The sequence below is a fragment of the Apium graveolens genome, chromosome 8 (genome assembly GCF_009905375.1).
Source record: "Apium graveolens cultivar Ventura chromosome 8, ASM990537v1, whole genome shotgun sequence".
Classification (NCBI taxonomy): domain Eukaryota; kingdom Viridiplantae; phylum Streptophyta; class Magnoliopsida; order Apiales; family Apiaceae; genus Apium; species Apium graveolens.
The window spans coordinates 224,400,790-224,419,614 of record NC_133654.1 but is presented as its reverse complement, the minus strand read 5'-3'; the positions used below and the strand labels follow the sequence as shown (position 1 = coordinate 224,419,614).

General features: G+C 36.0%; 1 protein-coding gene across 1 annotated transcript; it reads left to right on the top strand.

The window, feature by feature from the left end:
* Positions 1 to 18,155: 18,155 nt before the first annotated feature.
* On the top strand, positions 18,156 to 18,620 carry LOC141680377 (uncharacterized). The gene has a single exon (XM_074486621.1). The coding sequence runs from the start codon at positions 18,156 to 18,158 to the stop codon at positions 18,618 to 18,620; it is 465 nt and encodes a 154-aa protein (XP_074342722.1).
* Positions 18,621 to 18,825: the final 205 nt, after the last annotated feature.

The window sequence follows — 18,825 nt, the reverse complement described above, 5'->3', positions numbered from 1 at the left end:
AAAACAAGCAAGGAAGAACTCTTATGATTCTAATCAGAAGAGTAAATCTGAAAGGGCGTACCTGGCAAAGGGAAGAAGTTGGGATGATACTGACAGTGAAGACGAAGAAGTTGGGAATCTTGCTCTCATGGCTAGTGATGCAAGCACCTCATCGTCAAGAAAAGAGGTAAAACTTTCTGATGCTGAAATGGTTTATCATCTAAGAGGTAACTTAGATTGTGCTCGTCGTGATAATGAATTGTTAAATCAACAAATCAAAGACCTTGAGAAAGAGGTCAATGAATTAAGACTTGTGCACATTAATCAAGATAAACTTAAAGACCAAGTATCTTTTCTAGAGAATAGAGTTGACTGTTATAGACAACTCGAAACTATTCTCAAAGACAAGATCACCGGTCTTGAGGCTAAGGTTAAAGCTTACTTTAATTCTTGTTCGAAGTCCAAAGAGTTTTACAATAAGCAAGCTGTTAATCAAACACATGGAATAGGTTATGATTACAATGCTGCTATTGGAAAATTAGGCATAAACTCCCCTCCTCATGTATGTGCTAAAGGCAGGGAAGTACCACATGTGCTTAAGGGTGTTGATGAACCCCTCTATAAGGAATCAATTGCTGAACCATTTGATGAGACCTCTTTTATTATTCAAGAAGAAATCCGTGCTGAAGATAATGCTAATGGGAAAGCTGTCTCCAAGTCAAGTGTGTCAAAAGTTCCAGTCAAGGTTGTGAAAGCAACTGAGACTAACTCAGACACACATGAGTTGGATAGCACAAATGCCATGTCTACCATGCATAAGTTGCCTATTGTTAATCCTTCTCATAAAGCATGTGGTGTTCCTGATTGTATGTCTTGTGCTTTTAATCTGTTGTTTGCTTATTTTAATGGTAAGCATGCTTCTAATGATAAGACTACTCCTCGTCAGCATGTGAATAATAGAAAGCATGATAGGTCTAAGACTGCTAGTCCTCCTAAAGCTAGAAAGGAGACATTTGTGCCTAAGCCTAAACATAAATCTGATAAGGCTATTTTAAAGGTCAAATGTTCAGTCATTGAGAATGTTGAGAATAGTGAAATTAAGAATGTTGTTTTGCCTGATAAAGGCCAATTTTACAAGTATGCCGGACCCAGCCAAGCTTGGGTTCCGAAGAAGTTCTAATCCATTTGTATTGCAGGGCATTAAACAGGTACAACCGGTAGTGTGGATTCTTGACAGTGGATCGTCAAGACATATGACCGGAGATAGAGCCCTGCTATCAAATGTGGTTGAGAAAGCTGGCCCAGTGGTTACCTTTGGAGATAACAGCAAAGGTTTAACGGAGGGATATGGCTGTTTGCAAGCTGGAAATGTTATCATTGAAAATGTATATCTTGTGCAAGGACTTGAACACAATCTGCTTAGCATTAGTCAGTTCTGTGACAACGGCTACAATGTTTTATTCGACAAGCTGAAGTGTCAGATTCTGCACAAGAAAAGTGAAAAACCCTCCTTAATGGGAATACGGAAAGGAAATCTGTTCGTAGCTGACATGAACTCTGGAAGCAATCTTGAAGTCAATTGTTTCTATGCAAAAGCATCGTCAAATGAGAGTTGGCTATGGCACAAGAGACTTTCCCATCTCAATTTCAAGACAATGAATTCTCTTGTCAAAAGAGAATTGGTAAGAGGTCTGCCTCAGCTGGAATTCTCTCCAGAAGGACTATGTGAGGCTTGCCAGAAAGGAAAGTCAAAGAAAGCAAGTCACAAAGGCACTGACACATCTTCCATAACTGGTGTTCTGCAATTATTGCACATGGATTTATTTGGTCCAGTTAATATCCTTTCTATGTCAAAGAAGTGTTACTGTCTTGTGATAGTTGATGACTATTCCAAGTATACGTGGGTTTTATTTCTTCACTCTAAGGATGAAACACCACAAGTTGTGATTGATCATATCAAGATGATTGAGTTAGATTCTAACGTCCCTGTTAGAGCAATAAGGTCAGATAATGGAACAGAATTCAAGAATGCACTTCTAAATGGATTCTGTACAGACAAAGGGATTACCAGACAATTTTCAGCTCCTAGAACCCCTCAGCAAAATGGAGTGGTAGAAAGGAAGAATCGTACATTGATTGAAGCTGCAAGAACGATGTTAAATGAATCAGGTCTTCCAATGTACTTTTGGGCTGAAGCTGTCAATACTGCATGTTATACTCAGAATCGAACTCTAATCAACAAAGACTTCATGAAAACTCCTTATGAGATTTTGAATGAACAGAAACCTTCTATCAAATACTTTCATGTATTTGGTGCCAGATGCTTCGTGCTCAAGGATGGAGATGATCGTCGTGGTAAGTTCGAGGCAAAGGCATATGAGGGTATTTTTGTTGGATATGGAAGAAGATCATATAGAGTGTATATCATTGATCAACACAAAGTAACTGAAAGTGTCAATGTTACATTTGATGACACTAAACTCCCTAGTATCCAAACTGAAGATCCTTCTGAGAAACTGAAGTTTGATGATACGTCAGATTCAGAGTCAGAACATGGTCAAGAACCTGAGGTTGTTGCAGTTGAAGAACCTGTTAATCCTGATAATACTCAAGGTAATAGTGATGGAAACTCTGGAAACAATGGAGATACCACTACTACTGACGGAGAATCTTCAAGTCAACATGGCAACAACTCAGGGGGAGATGCTGAAGGATCATCTAGTAGGACACAACATCACAATGAATTTCAAGGCGAATCATCAAGATCAAATCTTCCAAGACAGACTGTCTGGAATAAAGCTCACCCTTTTGAGTTGATTATTGGTGATCCAGATGTTGGAGTCAGAACTAGACGTGCTACTCAAAATGAGTGTCTGTTCTCAGGATTTCTTTCTGAGATGGAACCTAAGAAAATTGAAGAAGCACTAACTGATCCAGATTGGGTGATTGCTATGCAAGATGAACTCAATCAGTTTGAAAGTCAACAAGTCTGGAAACTGGTACCTAGACCTGTACACAAGAAAGCTGTTGGTACAAGGTGGGTATTCAGGAATAAACTAGATGAAGATGGTGTGGTTACAAGAAACAAGGCAAGACTGGTAGCTAAAGGGTATTCTCAAGCTGAAGGTATTGATTATGATGAAACCTATGCTCCAGTGGCTAGACTTGAGGCCATCAGGATATTTCTGGCATTCGCAGCATTTTCAAACTTTAAAGTTTATCAAATGGATGTCAAGAGCGCCTTTCTGAATGGAAAGCTGGATGAAGAGGTATATGTAGAGCAACCTCCTGGTTTTGAAGATCCAGATCATATGGATTTTGTCTTCTTTCTTTTCAAGGCTATCTATGGGCTAAAACAGTCACCAAGAAAATGGTATGACACTCTCTCTGAATTTCTTATTGAAAATAGCTTTATTAGAGGTGTCATAGACAAAACTCTCTTTTCTAAAAAACATAAGAATGATACTATATTAGTCCAAGTCTATGTGGATGATATAATATTTGGGTCTACTAATGATAATCTCTGTAAGAGATTTGCTAAGTTAATGCACAGCAAGTTTGAAATGAGCATGATGGGAGAGCTGAAGTTCTTTCTTGGATTACAAGTAAATCAAAGGTTAGATGGAACATTTATTTGTCAATCCAAGTATCTCAAGGAACTCCTCAAAAAATACAATCTAGAGGATTCTGCATCAGCAAGGACTCCATCAACTACAGCTGTCAAGCTTGGACCATGTGAAAACTCCATTAAGGTAGATGTCACAAGCTACAGAGGTATGATTGGCTCGTTACTCTATCTTACTGCAAGTAGACCAGATATTATGTATGCTACATGCCTATGTGCAAGGTTCCAAGCGGATCCTAGAGATATTCATCTCGTTGCTGTTAAACGAATCTTAAGATATCTTAAGGGAACACCAAATCTAGGTATTTGGTACCCTAAAGAATCTGGTTTTAACCTTGTCGGATATACAGATTCAGATTATGCAGGAAGTGTTGTTGATAGGAAAAGCACCTCAGGAAGTTGTCAATTCTTAGGAAGCAGGCTAGTCTCATGGTACAGCAAGAAACAGCAAACAGTTTCCAACTCAACGGCCGAGGCTGAATATATTGCTGCTGGAAGCTGCTGTGCTCAGATCTTGTGGATTAGGAATCAACTACGAGACTATGGCTCTGTATTGAACAAGATTCCTATTTTATGTGACAACACAAGTGCAATAGCCATCACCAACAACCCTGTGCAGCACTCGAGGACAAAGCACATTGACATCAGGTATCATTTTATTAGAGAGCACGTCATGAATGGTACTGTTGAACTATTTTTTGTTCCAACAGAAGAACAAATAGCAGATATTTTCACTAAACCACTTGACGAATCCACATTTACCAGATTAGTTGGTAAATTGGGCATGTTAAATAGTTTTTGTGATTAATTTAATTAATATCTGGAATCTGTTCTTGAATGAATTTACAAATGAATTTTTCATAAATGAAAAATTCATTTGCAAATTTATTTTATCATTTTATCATATTTCTTGCTTATTTCTATGTAATATATATTATCTTATCTATGTTATTTACTCTACTTGTTAATTTAAAATATCTCAGAATATTTTATTTCCTCTAAAAATATTTTTCTATGAATTTTATTTGCTAAAATTCAACAGAAATCTATTTTTGGAATAAAAATAATTAATTCTGAAATATTGTCTTTATTTTCTGTAAAAATTTTAAGTATTTATTTCAGTTTTACTATTTTGTAATAAAGTTTCAGTACATTAATAGTTGTCTGTACATATTCATTTTGTTTTTCTACTGCAAAGACAATCGGCAAGACAATTAAAATTGTCTTGCTGAAAATCATTTCAGTAAACATGTAAATATAAATCTGTTAATGCTTATTTTATCTTATTCTAGAAAGACAATCGGCAAGACAATTGAAATTGTCTTGCTGAAAGTCATTTTAGTAATATTGATTGCTTATTTTAATATCAGATTAATTTTATAACTGGCAAGACAATCGGTAGGACTATTGATTGTCATGCCAGTAATAAAATTAATATCAGAATTATATTTTTTTATTTTGTACTGGTATGACAATCGGTATGACTATCAGATTGTCATACCAGTTGTTTATTTTTATTTGTTTCTTTTCCTTCTTTTGCCTGGTATGACAATCGGTATGACAATCCCTGATTGTCATACCAGCTGTTATATAAGGCTTTTGCTGTGTTATGTTAAATCATTTTCAACATAACAGTTCATTTTCAAGAATTTTGAACAGTTTTTCACTCTCTTTTTCTCTCTTCTCTCTCCTCGAACAAGAACCAAACCAAAAAAACCTGTTATTTCATTGCTCGAGTTTTTACTCAGCAAACTTAATCATCACTTTAGTGATATATACATATAAGTATATACATAAAGAAGTGCTGTTGAATTTTCTGAAAAATAAAAGTTATTATAAAAAAAAACGCAAAAATCAAATTAAAATCAGTTTGCCCCTTCAAATTCCATTTTAATTTTAATTTCTTATTTGTGTCTTTTGGTGTGTCAAAACTGTGTTAGTGATTTAAGAATTTTAATGAGATACATTTCTGTCTAAATTTTTCGATTATAATTAATTTAATTCGAATTATTAAATTAATTTAATTAATTCGAATTTTCTTAATATTATTCTTAAAATTCTGAAAAGCTTGTGTCTTATTATTATTTATATAAAAAAATGGCTCTCAATTTCCAAATTGTCGCGCATAATCAAGTTGGTTATTTCAATCCGGAAAAATGTGATGTTGAAAAATTTAAGCCTTGGATTAGATTTTTAAATGATCATTCGATTGTTAGCTCTGCTATTAAATCAAATGTGATTTTAAACGTCGATCTACTTAGACTGATTTGCACAACTTCTACTGTGGCCGATGATTCAAAATCTTTTTCATTCACCATCGCAAACACACAGTATGTAGTTGATGAAACAGTCGTCAATCGTGCGTTAAATTTTCCACTAGACAATTTCTGTAATTTACCCTATGAAATTGATATCACAAATTTTTTTCAATGCTATTCACTATCAGGGGGTGATCAATTTAACCAAACTTTCTAAATCAAATTTGGTGTCTGAATGGGATATATTCTTCGATACACTTTCCAAAGTGTTTGCCAACTGCACAAAATCTAATTTTCATAACATTACTTCCACCCTGCAGTATATTGGTCTTGCGGTTGTTTTCAATCAAAGAATCAATTTTGGCAAACTACTTTTTCCCATTCTCTTGAGACGTCTAACTTCTGCTTTACGTGATCATTCTACAAATCGTAGGGTATCATGTTACTATGCTCGTTTTCTTATGCTCATAGCAGATCATCTACTCACCCCTGAACACAAAGCACTTTTTGCTAACTCTGCTGTAACCGAACCCCCACCAGTTAGCAAAAAGATTTACACTCGCCAAGACACAACCTTCAAATTTATGCAAGTACCAGTACTTGTATCTGCTTTCATGGCCAATTATATTCCCTTGCCTATTTTTAATCTTCCCGGCCATGAACAGCAACCTCAACCTCCAGTGGTTCAAGCCACCCAGGCTCTTCCATTACAGGTAGTAACTCCTCACTCTCACTCTCACTCTCTTCCTACTTCTGTTAACAGACCCTCAGTGGTTGATAGGGCTGACCATGAAGTTGTAGAACCACAGCTTCAATCCCAGGTCATAGAGCCAAACACAGAGTCTCATTCTATCTCACCCTCTCCCCCACTGTCTAAAATGTTACCCAGAAGATTACTAGGAAGTAGTACAATGTCAAATATGAGTGAACCCTCAGCTCTGCCTCCTCCTAAGAAAAGAAAAACCTATTCTGAGGCATCTGAAAGCCCATCCTTGTCCTCCCAACAGGACATGGACTTTGAAATGGCCAATGAACAGTTACTAGAGGCATTCTCTCAACAGGATGCATCTATTGAAATTCGCCATCGGGCCATGGCATCTTGTACTGAGTCAAGCACAATTCCATTACTCACAATGGAACCATACACTTCCCCAGATAATACTCAGGACACCCAGCGAGGAGTGCACGTAGAGTCGGTTACAGTGCCTGCCATAGTTACGGCAGAAGAGCAGTCACATGCTTCAGAGGGAAAATCTGACTCTCCGCCATCTTTAATAGAGTCATTTTCTCCCCTCCCAGATCCAACAACTCTGGCTCCCTTATGGGATTCTCCACTCGCAGATTTATCTGGAGAAAGTGGAGGGCAACTCGGTCAATCTATCACTGAAGCAATTCAGACATCTATTCCAAAAGATTTGATAGCATTGACTGAGGATCGGGACTCGCGAATTCCCATTGCACCACCACTGACCTCTCTTGAAGAGGCTAGGGTGATTTTTAATGCAGGTACACAAGAACAGCAATTGGAAGACTCCTCACGAGCAATCATATTGAGAGAAACACATGCACGTGAGATGAGTGAACCAAATACGAGTGAACTTCAGGTGAGAGCACACACAGACACTGATACTGTCAACCTGTTAGCTCAGATTGCTGCCCTGAAAGAAGAACTTGCTAAAAGTCAAGCTGAAGCTCAAGCATTCAAAGCACAAGTGGTTGAACGGTCTTCTTCTTCCACCTCTGTCAACAATCAGCTTGCAATCATAAGGAATGACATCTCAGATTTAAAGACTACTGTAATACCAAAGCTCAATTCTATTCAGGACACTCCAAATTTATCAGCTGATGACATATCCAACTTCTGCTCCCTACATACAAGAATGACTTCTCTTGAAGACCTCGTTGAGATGAATCATTCACTGGACAACTCAAGATTTCTAAAGATAGAGACGGGCATGGAACATCTAAATGAAGGCATGAAGCACTTATATTACATGATCAAGAATTCTCATTGCCCTAATGAAGAACAAAGAGCTTATTTTGAAGGACCGTCTGGTGGAGGATCAGGCTCTGGAAGTGGTGGAGGTTTCAAAGGAAAGTCAGTAGAGGATCCCTCAACTAAGGGGGAGAAGAAAGGGAGTAGTTCCAAAGGGAAAGAAAAAGATACTTCTGCTGGAGATAAAGGAAAGGCTGATGATGCCTACTACAGTGGAGAACAGGATGACTTCGATATTTTTGACATTCCCACTGAACCAGTTCAGGAAGATAAAGATGGGTTATTTGAAGCTGAAGAAGAAAGTGATTTTGAAGATTGGGAAGAAGAAGATACAGTGGATCCTAGGTTTGAGAAAGAATTTCAGAAAGAGCAGTCAGAGATGCAAAGAAAAGAAGCTGAACTCAAGAAGGTCTCACAGATCATTGATAGGAGAAAAGACATACAAAGAACAGAAACTCTTCAAAAGCAACGTCTTCATGACATTAAAGCTCAAGAAAGGAGAAGAGATGTCAGACTGAAGATTGGTGGAAAGTGGGATGAAGCTAGGAGAGTACTCGATATGCCTCAGCTATGCACTAACAATGATAGGCAGTTCTTACATCTTCTTGACAAGCTGGAAATCTCAAATCCTAACAATGACATGTACATGAATGCTATCAAGACTGAAGTCTCAAGGATCACAGCTGCTTTTGATAGATCCCTAAATGAGATGAGCATTTTTGTATATTGTCAGAGTGAAGGATCATTCAAAGTGTCACTTCATCTATTTGAGAATCGTTCGTTGTCAGAGATTTGGGTTCTTTTAAACAAAGTGAAAAGAAGCTCAGAGTTGAATGAAGTTCTTCGGGAAAGGCTTAAAGAGTTTGCCAGCAGGGCTAGTCCTCAAGTGGTCAACAATCCTCATCAGGTGAGATTCTTTAAGTCTGATTGTCTTCAAATCTGTCAGCTAGATGTACAATCTCTTAAAGACTACTCAGCTAAGCATCTGGTCTGGATGGAACATCATTTGAGAACTGCTGGATATTCATCCATGTTGAAGACTCAAGCTGCTGACTTGATTCAAGCTTATTGTGAGAAGAATGTTAAAAGGTACAATCAACTCAAGAATAAGTTGAAGACAGTTGGAGTTTAACCAGTCAGACCTGCAAGCTTCACTTCAGAAAAAGATCGTATCTTTGACAAGGAATTGCTTCAAGATTTAGAAGAAGGTGAAGTCAGAAGAGAAGACAACTAAAGTCAATTAGCTCAAAACTCAATGTAATATGATTAGAGCGTTATGAATCAAGATAGTCTAATGTAGTTATATGTTCAGGCTAGAGGAACATCTATCTTGTATTCACTTGTAAATTTCATTTGGAATCTGGAAAATGTTAAATATAATCCAGAACTTTTCTGCTATTTACTTTACATTACTGTTTATATCTTTTTCTTATTTGTTAGTTGAGTTATCCTCTAGGTATTTGTTGTTATTGTCTAACAAGCAAATAGGGGGAGATTGAAAGGCATATGTCATAGCCTACTCGTTTATTCGAGTATTTAACTCAACTCAAATAAGAATGTAATAAGTAAATAGTGGATCAAGCATCAGAGAGATCTCACAAAGTAACATCTGTCAAAGAATAAAGAAACATTGTTCATCTGCAGACTTGAAGATTCACTGGAAGAAGTTCAAGAATTTGATCATGCCTCAGTGATATAAATCAAGATCGTGGATTTAATCAAGTGACAGAGATCTCGTCAAGGTATCATTTATTACAAGGATTCAATCAGAACAACAAAGTCAAGACATGAAGAAACGTCACGAAAGTTAGTCACTCATGAACCAGACAGTACATCGAGTGTCAGCATTGAAGTGACGGAATTGATTCATAAGTCTCAGAGACTTTCAGAAGATTGTCAGAAGAATGGATGCTGCTCAGGGATAGTATTAATTCACTATTAATTAATTAAGTCATATAATTTAATTAAGAGAATAAATTAAATCTGCAAGGATTAATTTATTGATTAATTGAATTAAATTGATTAATTAATTTAGAATTAATAATGAGGATTTTCAGAATGTTAATTGATTAAAATCTGTGATAATTCTAAAAAGACAACTGATTGTACTAGTATGACAATCGGTATGACAATTGATAGTCATACCGAATGTCTTGCTAATTCAGTTGATTGTATTGATAGAATTTTCAATTAGATTAAAATCAATTATGTATTCAGAAAAACAATTTCAATTGTACTACTATGACAATCGGTATGACAATCAATAGTCATACCGAAAGTCTTGCTAGTTCATTTTAATTGTCTTCCTAGCTCTAATAGATTGTCTCACCGAAAGTCTTTCAAGCTCAAATAGATTGTCACACCAGTTCAACAACTCAGGCTGTGATTGATTAAAAGAAAGCAGAAGACAATATAAAAAGACTACTCAGCAAAAACAGAGCAGCACATACAGAACAAGAAAACACAGCAGAAAACAAAAGAAAATATTTCATCATTCATCTGCTTATTCAAGATCAAATATTCTAGTTTGTTAATGTTAAATCCAAACCACTAGAATTACTTATCTTGTTCTTGTATATCAATCTAGCGGATTAAAATCCCTAGAACTTAATCTCAAATCGCTTTTAGCATTTGATCTTTTAATTACAAAAATAGAAAAAGTTCATGTCGAATTTATTCTAAATTTGTAATAATTGATTTGAGATTAATCCCTTGTAATCGATACCGTAGTTGTAACACCTTTCAAGTTTAATAAAAGTTTTATTTAACTTGAATTTTGTTTCACAATTTTATTCCGCATTTTATTCGACGAAACGGTATTGTTTGCATTCAACCCCCCCTTCTACAAACAAATTGGGACCTAACATAACCCTAATTCGCACTCAACTTAACTTAACCTGAGTATGCCTAGGGTTTTTCCTATCCTGTACGACCTATCATTCCTATCTTACTCTCACCTATTCTTATTTCAGTGACCAATAACCTGTAGCTCTTATACCAACTTGTAACAACCCAAATCCGGGGTCAGGATTGGGTGTCACTACACAACTTTAAATAACAATAAAAACCTGTATATTAAAATAAATATACAGATAACCTCTCATAATAAGGATCGCTTACAGGTTATAGTATGAAACAAGAATCTAACCTTCTAAAATTTACATTGTCTAGATACAATTTCATTACCTCACTATTAATTTCCTTGTACTGATCACTCTGACATCTCCAAATTTCTTCAGCTGGAATCTCCCACTTACGCTGTCTATCAAAAGCTATTCACTTTGTCCTTATTTGATAATGAAAGAAATAAGAGTTCACAAAGCAAGAGTGAGCCAAAAATGCCCAGCAAGTATTATAAATGGTTTCCAGGTTTCAGATCAGAAAACTCCTGGAAACGATTGTTGAATGATTTTAAAAACATCTTTACATATTTAAATAGTTGAGCGAACAAAACATCGGCCCTCACTGGCCTTTAATCATAAATCACATTTTGCTGTAAAAGAACAGTGATCGTTTCAATATTTCATCCTTTTGAATCAAATCTCTGTTTGAGTTCATAATTATGAACTATTCGGGAAGGAATGCCGTTAATGGCGATCAACAATAAATTAGACTGGACACTAGAACCAACATATGCACTATAACCTGCTGATCAGTCAGGATACAGTGCAGATCTATACCCAACTGCATAGACCCAACCAACATATGGGGTACCCAGACGACTATGGCCTAAGGGTCGGGTTTATCCCTGACCCATAGGATCCAGCTTATCACTGGTCCTAATAGTAACCGTCCAGCCCGTAGAGTATTTTGATATCAAATCATTTTGATTTCAAAATAGCCCAAATCAGGGTTCACAAATAACCCGAACGAATGGGTATTTGCTCAAGAGAGCAATCGAATTATAGGAACAATAATGAAAAGAACTGGCATAATAAGAGTAATTGCAGCGAAATATAAAACAGTTAACTATTCTGAACTTAGAATAGGAGCGAATAAATATTTGCAGTATTTAAGGAGAAAGGTTAGGGATACTTACATTATTTAAAAGAAAGTTCGGGAATACTTGCCTCAATAAGCTTTAACCATTATTATCGGTTGACTTTTGGATTTCTTTGAACATGTGGCTTTATCGTCAGACCACTATCCTATCCTGGTTACGATCTCAACACACATGCCTTTCAATTGGAACATCGTTGATCTCGATGTCTAATCACTAGATCGTTCCTAGTCCGATGTCGATACTCGAGTTTTCCGTCTAGGACCTACAGAATTAAAATACTCTAATTTAGATAATCGCTTCACTTAACATCACCTCACTATCCTATTCTACCCATACGATTTCATAATCCAATTTATATTTATATGTATTATTGAAATACACATAACAGTTATGGCTTGCACCTTCAAAGCTCGGTTCAGTATATAATTTCGGAAAATACGTATATTTGTCATTTTGAAAAATAGGGTCATCGATTATTCATAAAATATCTTGTCACGTAAGTAGGTTTCCAAAATTCAATTGTATATCCTCGTTCGACGTCTCCGATAATTACAGGTTACGTTCCCGTATTTTCGGAATTAATTTCCCGAAAATCGGGCAGCGTCTCTTTTGTTTATCGGCCTACCCGCCGAATCAGTTCGACGTCAAATTCACAACACAACAACAACGAACAATCACAATCATCCAATTCACAACCAATTTCACTAATCCCATCCACCAATACGAATTTAATTTATTAATTATTATTAATTGTTATTTGTATCTTATTTTTCATTTCGTTTCGAAATTAATTTCTCAACTAATTTTATTTATTTCATTTATAAATGTAGGACTCAGATAAAAATCATCACCGTCCACCGTCAGCTCGCCGAGGCTCATCGCCGACGGGGGCAAAATTCGCGGGTACCCGATAAAGTCGGGTTTCCAACACAAATTTCACCGATATAACTTTCGAATAATTAAATAGTTAGTCGAATAATCATCAAAATTTTAATTCGAATAAATCAAATTATTCAATCAATACAACACAGCAGTAACAGGAGTAAAGGAAACAGGGCAACCACGCGTGCACCTACGCGACATCACCGCCATCTCGCCGGAAACCGGTGAAAGGTGGCAGATTAGCAAAACAACCGCAACAACATAATAAGTACAGGAAACACAGAACAACAATCGCACACGGACACAGCCACACACGCGCAACGCGCGCAGCAGCCCACACAAACGCAGACCACGCCACAACATCCCTCGCCGGAAAAGCAAAAGGGTGGCGGCGACGGGAAGAATAAAGGCGGCACAAAAACCTCAATTGATTGCACACACATATACATATACATGTATATATATATATATGTATACAATAAGCAAGAAGGGAACCAAAACACCCGATTGGAAAACAGAACATCGGCCATGCTTACCGGAAAAACACAGAACAACGGCGACCGGAGCAAGAAAAGGGAAGAAAGAAACGGGGAAGGAGAGGTGAGAGGGAGAAATTAAAGAGAGAGAGAGACGGGATAAAGAGAGATCGAGAGAGTTCGAGGGAGAGAGATTGGGAAGAAAAGAGATGGGGACGAGAGGGATTGGATAAGCCCATTTGTTATTATCTGTTATGTCTTATCATTATTTAATCGGTAAAACTCAACAATAACTACGAGTACTACGTAATTGGTACGAAATTTGCGATCTAACGAATCGATTTATGGTTAATTTTAAATCGAAGAAAACAATCATATGCATTTTAAAATTTTCATAATAATTAAAATTAACAAAAAAAATTCGTAATTTTTAAATTATTTTTAATTTATCAATTATACCTGTATTTTACAATTTTACCGAATACACGTGCGGTTAAATAAAAGTCAGAAAAATTCCAAAATAATTTTAAAATTTTGAAATATTTAAAAGTTAATAAAATAAAAAATTTAGGATTTTTGAAGCATCTTGGAATTAAATATTGATTTTACAATTAAATGGAATCAGAAATCTCATTTAAAGATAATTCATAAATAAAATATTGATTTCTAAATTTTATAACCTCCTAAAAATAATAAATAAAATTGTAAAATTATAAAAATAATTTTAGAAATATTTTTAGCATTTTTAAGAATAAATATTCAATAAAGTTACTTTAAAATGAATTAAATGCATGCAGCTCGATAATTAATTATAAAAGTAATCTTCGCGTCCAACCAATCCAACATAATTAACAATACAGCAACACATCGCTAACAGAACCTTTGCATATTTTATTTATTTAACATTTCGATAATTATATTTACAGACCGGATCCGAAAATAGGTTACTTAGCCTCTAAGTAACTGAAAAGATGATACAATTTTAATACCAAATTTGGATAATTATCAAAATAGAGACTCTTATAAAATACTTTATACGAAAATGAGGTAATAATATCTCACCTTTCGGGAATACGGATTTTTTATCGATCTATAAAATGATTAGCGTATCGAAAATTTCACACCGGGACTCGTACAGGTCAAACCGTACCCTGGATCGAGAAAATCAAAACAAGAAAAGTGTTCAGAATTATTAGATTAGGTTAGGAAGGAGTTTTCGGAAGAGTTTCGGGTTGTAAAAGCGCAAAAACGATTGAAGTGGGATGATTTCCGATTCTAAAAAGTAATTTTATAATTAAGTAAAAATAATCATTATTAATTCTATAAATCCTTATAAAATCATATGATAATCCAAAAATTACCAGAAAAATACCAAAATTATCTAGATTTAATTCTGGATAATTGAAAATTAAAATATCTCAATTTTTATCAGAAATAAACATCCAAATATTATTATCCATCATCAAATAATTCACCAAAATTCACATAAAAATCACACAATAATTATTTATTGATAAAATAATTACATAATATTTCCCAGACGTTACAATTATGGCTAAGTTTATGCTCGTATTTTTCCATAGAATGATAATTAGTAGGGTTGTGTATAATGTAGGATATATTTGTGGGCTTGAATGTTGGTTTTGGTGATGATTTGGGAGTTATGGTGGAAGGAGGTACATTAGGCAATTTATAGAAGAATTTTTCACCCTAAGTATAGGCTGTTTTAGGTGAGTTTTAGTGAGGCCTTGCTAGGACCAAGTTTACTGGAGTTAGGACTTGAGTTATACTTGAGTCCAGTAGCCTTAGTTCAACAAGAAACTTGCATTTAGGTAGGTGCACACACACATTTTCGAGAGTAACTCAGAACAGGGCAAAAATTGGGTAAACTTGAACTTTGGTCGATTATAATCATGCCCTAGGCTATGCCTTCATGGGGCCTTGACTTAAATAGATTTAATGCATCCCTAGGAATATTATCAAACCTTTAGAATTAATAATTGAATGAGAAAAGTGAGTTTTATGTGAGTGAAAACAGGGTAGAGTGAATTCGAGGGAGGCTGGTCAAGTGTCAACTTTAGGCAGAATCCTGGAGAGGCCTAGGTGAGGCCTTGGCCTGAAACCAAGTCTGAGATTTAGGCTTAGGTCTTAAGAATCCATGGGAATTGGTTTGTTAGAATGCCCCGAGTAGAAGTTGAGATATCGGCTAAAGAGCACATGACGTGCAAACTGTTGCTCGCAGGGGACTTTGGTGAGAGTCTTGACCTTTGTAAACCTTTAGGAGTTAGGCCTTTGAGTCTCACCAACTTTAGAAGTTATTTTAGAGTCCTAAAAACCTGTAGGAAGTGATTTTAAGTGAAGGCCCAAGGTGGAGAAACCCCATTTCCACCAAGAAACCCGAGAGCACCCTTTCGAGTGGCATTATGAAGCTTTAATGGCATTTGTTGTGTTTGGGACTTAGAAATGAAGAGTCTGAGTGTTGCACATCATCTTTAGGGTTAAGTTAAGGTCAATGATAGTTCTTATGTGTTACTTGCTTATGTGCTTAGGTGTTTAGATGATATTATAGTATAAATAACTAGTAGTATATGCCATGTCGTTGTGTGATTATGTGACTATGTGGATTACTTGATTTGTATGCGATTAAGTTATGTGTAATCATAAGTTTGTGTAATCGTAATTATAATAGGGGTAAAGTTTAGTATAGAAGCTTATAGGCTTATAAGTCGATAAAGGGTGAATAGTAATGAGATTAATATAATGTGTAGGTTCCGAAGCGAAGGGGAAGACTCATGCCGTCAAGATCGAATAATCTTAGAACTATTGGAAGGCAAGTTACTAATTTCTTATGCTTAAAATTGTTGGCAAGTTACTAATTTTTTATGCTTAAAATTGTTGACAAGTTTCTAATTTCTTATGCTTAAAATTGTTGGCAAGTTACTACTTTCTTATGCTTATAATTGTTGGCAAGTTACTTACCTCTTTATTCTTATAATCGTTGCACACATATATACATTTCCCATGAATGATTAGTTATAACAACCCCATGACCATAATTATTTCCAATACTTCCGTTAATCACTCTTAGATTGATTTGTACTTTACCTTTAAATGTTCTTCCCTTGAATTTAATTCAATTAAGTTGATACCCAATCTTTCCCCGACATCCATGTTATAAATCAATAAAATAAATGTTTTCTTATCTTAGTGTATTGGACCCAGACGCAAGTCCTTTTCACGTTATTGATAGACTCACATATAACCTATGGATCCCATCATATTTGAGAACCCAGCGCGGTTCAGGATTACTTCGCGGTCGATCACCGGCTGTAATCCGTAGCATCCTAAAATGATTTTGATGATTTGATAATTATAACATGATTGCCCGATGCCATGATACCATATGCCATATTTCTATTATTATGATTATACCATGTCTTTATACTATAAAATATTGCCCCATATCATGATTGCATATACCTTGCTTCAATTTTTATAATTCTACCATGTCTTCATATTATAACTTCATGTTTCTTATTATCATTCTCACAAGTATCCATATTCCCCTTGATTTATGAACTCATGACTTTGAGATAATGTGTTGCTTAGTAGAATGATTAGTACTTGCTGAGCGTTATAGCTCATTTTCTTGTGTTTAACCCTGTTCTACAGCTAGAAATCATGGTTCGTACCAAGCAGACCGCCCGTAAGTCAACTGGTAGGCAGGGTGAAGATCATTTTAGGGCGCAGGTAGAATATATATAGTTTAGGCGGAATCCGCCAGTATGTAATCGTGGTATTAGTTAGAAGGGTTGTTCCAAACTCTGAACTTGTAAAGATCTCGGGATTGTTATTATTTTGGTTGGGTTGTATTAGATCATTATCGTCCTTTGGACTTATAAGTTTGTATTAATTATGGTTCTCTTTTATTTAGAATGTGTGTGTTGGGGTGTGACAGTTTTTGGTATTAGAGCCTAGGTTTAGAGTCCCTGGACAGCCTAATTAGGACCATAGGAAGTATGAGTATATATATTTTTATCATCGGAGTGCTAATACGCGACATTCGAATAAATCGTATCTGATCTTTGTATATATTGCTTGACAACAACGTGCGCATTCAATATCTTCGATTCCGCCGAGCGACACAATTGTTTTTCTGTCTATGTTGACTTAAGGATGTATCATGACTTTCTCCAAGTATATCAGGCTGATGGATCGTCTTGAGGAGCTCTATGCCAGTAAACAAGTGATGGGTGATGGACCTAAGGGGAAAACCATTTCGAGGCTCGAATCATTGATCCAGGTGGCCACATCAAGATTGGAGAAGATGATCGTGCACCGCGATCAGACCAGTCGGATTACTGTGCAGATGATAGTGGATGAGCTTGGGAGTGTGGTCAAGATGCTACGTATGGACACTACCCTCGACATTACGAGAACCCGTGAGGAGGAGTCCGAGGAGGAGGCTTAGGACGAGCTTTAGGAGACTTGACCTTTAGTTGCTTAGATTAGGCTGTTCCTTTTATTACCATGTCATTTTTTTTCCATTTCTAGACTCTCGTACTATTTTAATTCGGATCTGTAATCGGATTTATACCTTGTGATTCGTACCTTTCGACTAAAACCATGTTAAATTCAGTTATGCACTTTCTTTAATTCCTATAATTACTCTTTTAAAATTTCTTGCTTTTCACCATGCATCACCTTTATTGTTTGAAAAATGTATACCATGATGACTGCAAAATAATACCTTAATTCTGTATCACTCAAACTATATAACTCGTATTTCAGAAAATGGCACCTAGAAGAGCCCGATGAAGACCTAAAAATAACCAAGAAAATGACGGAGAAAACCAAAACCATGATATAGCACAACTTGTGGAGTTGGTGCGCCAACAAACTGCTACTATAGCAACAACAACTACTTCTTCAACATATGCAACCCCCCCAACCACCCCCAGAAGGTGTCACTACTTTCAAAATATTCCAATCTGTAAAACCCCCAGAATTCAAAGGAACACAAGACCCGGTGGAAGCTCATGCTTGGCTTAAGGAAATAGAAAAGGCCTTTGCCCTAACGAATGTTGGAGATAACCAGAAGGTGGAGTATTTCACTTATTTTATTAAAGGTGAATCAAACTATTGGTGGGAGTCGGCAAAAGATTTAGAAGCTACTGAAGTTATTACTTGGGATAGGTTTAAGAGAATGTTCTTGGATAAGTATTTTCCTCGCTATATGCAAACACAAATGGAGATGAAATTCTTTGAGTTAAAGCAAGACAACATGACGGTCGGTGAATATGAGAACAAGTTTACAGAACTTTCTAGGTTTATGGGAAAGTATGTTGATTCTGAAGAGAAAAGGGCAAAAAGGTTCCAACAGGGATTGAAGCTTGATTAAGGAGTCGTGTGGCAGCTTTTGAGTTGACCACCTATACTAAAGTGGTTCAGAAGGAAATGGTAATTGAAGGCGAGAGTGAGCAAAATCAAAAGGAGATAGGAAACAAGAAGAGAAGAATTGAAACATGAGAAGAAGGATCAAGTTACAAGGGCCAGAATCAGAGGACTAATCAAAGGTTTAAACCTCAGAGTGGACCCGAAAATTT

Coding starts and splice junctions, on each gene's coding strand:
- LOC141680377 (XM_074486621.1), top strand. CDS start 18,156: ATGCAACCCCCCCAACCACCCCCAGAAGGTGTCACTACTTTCAAAATA.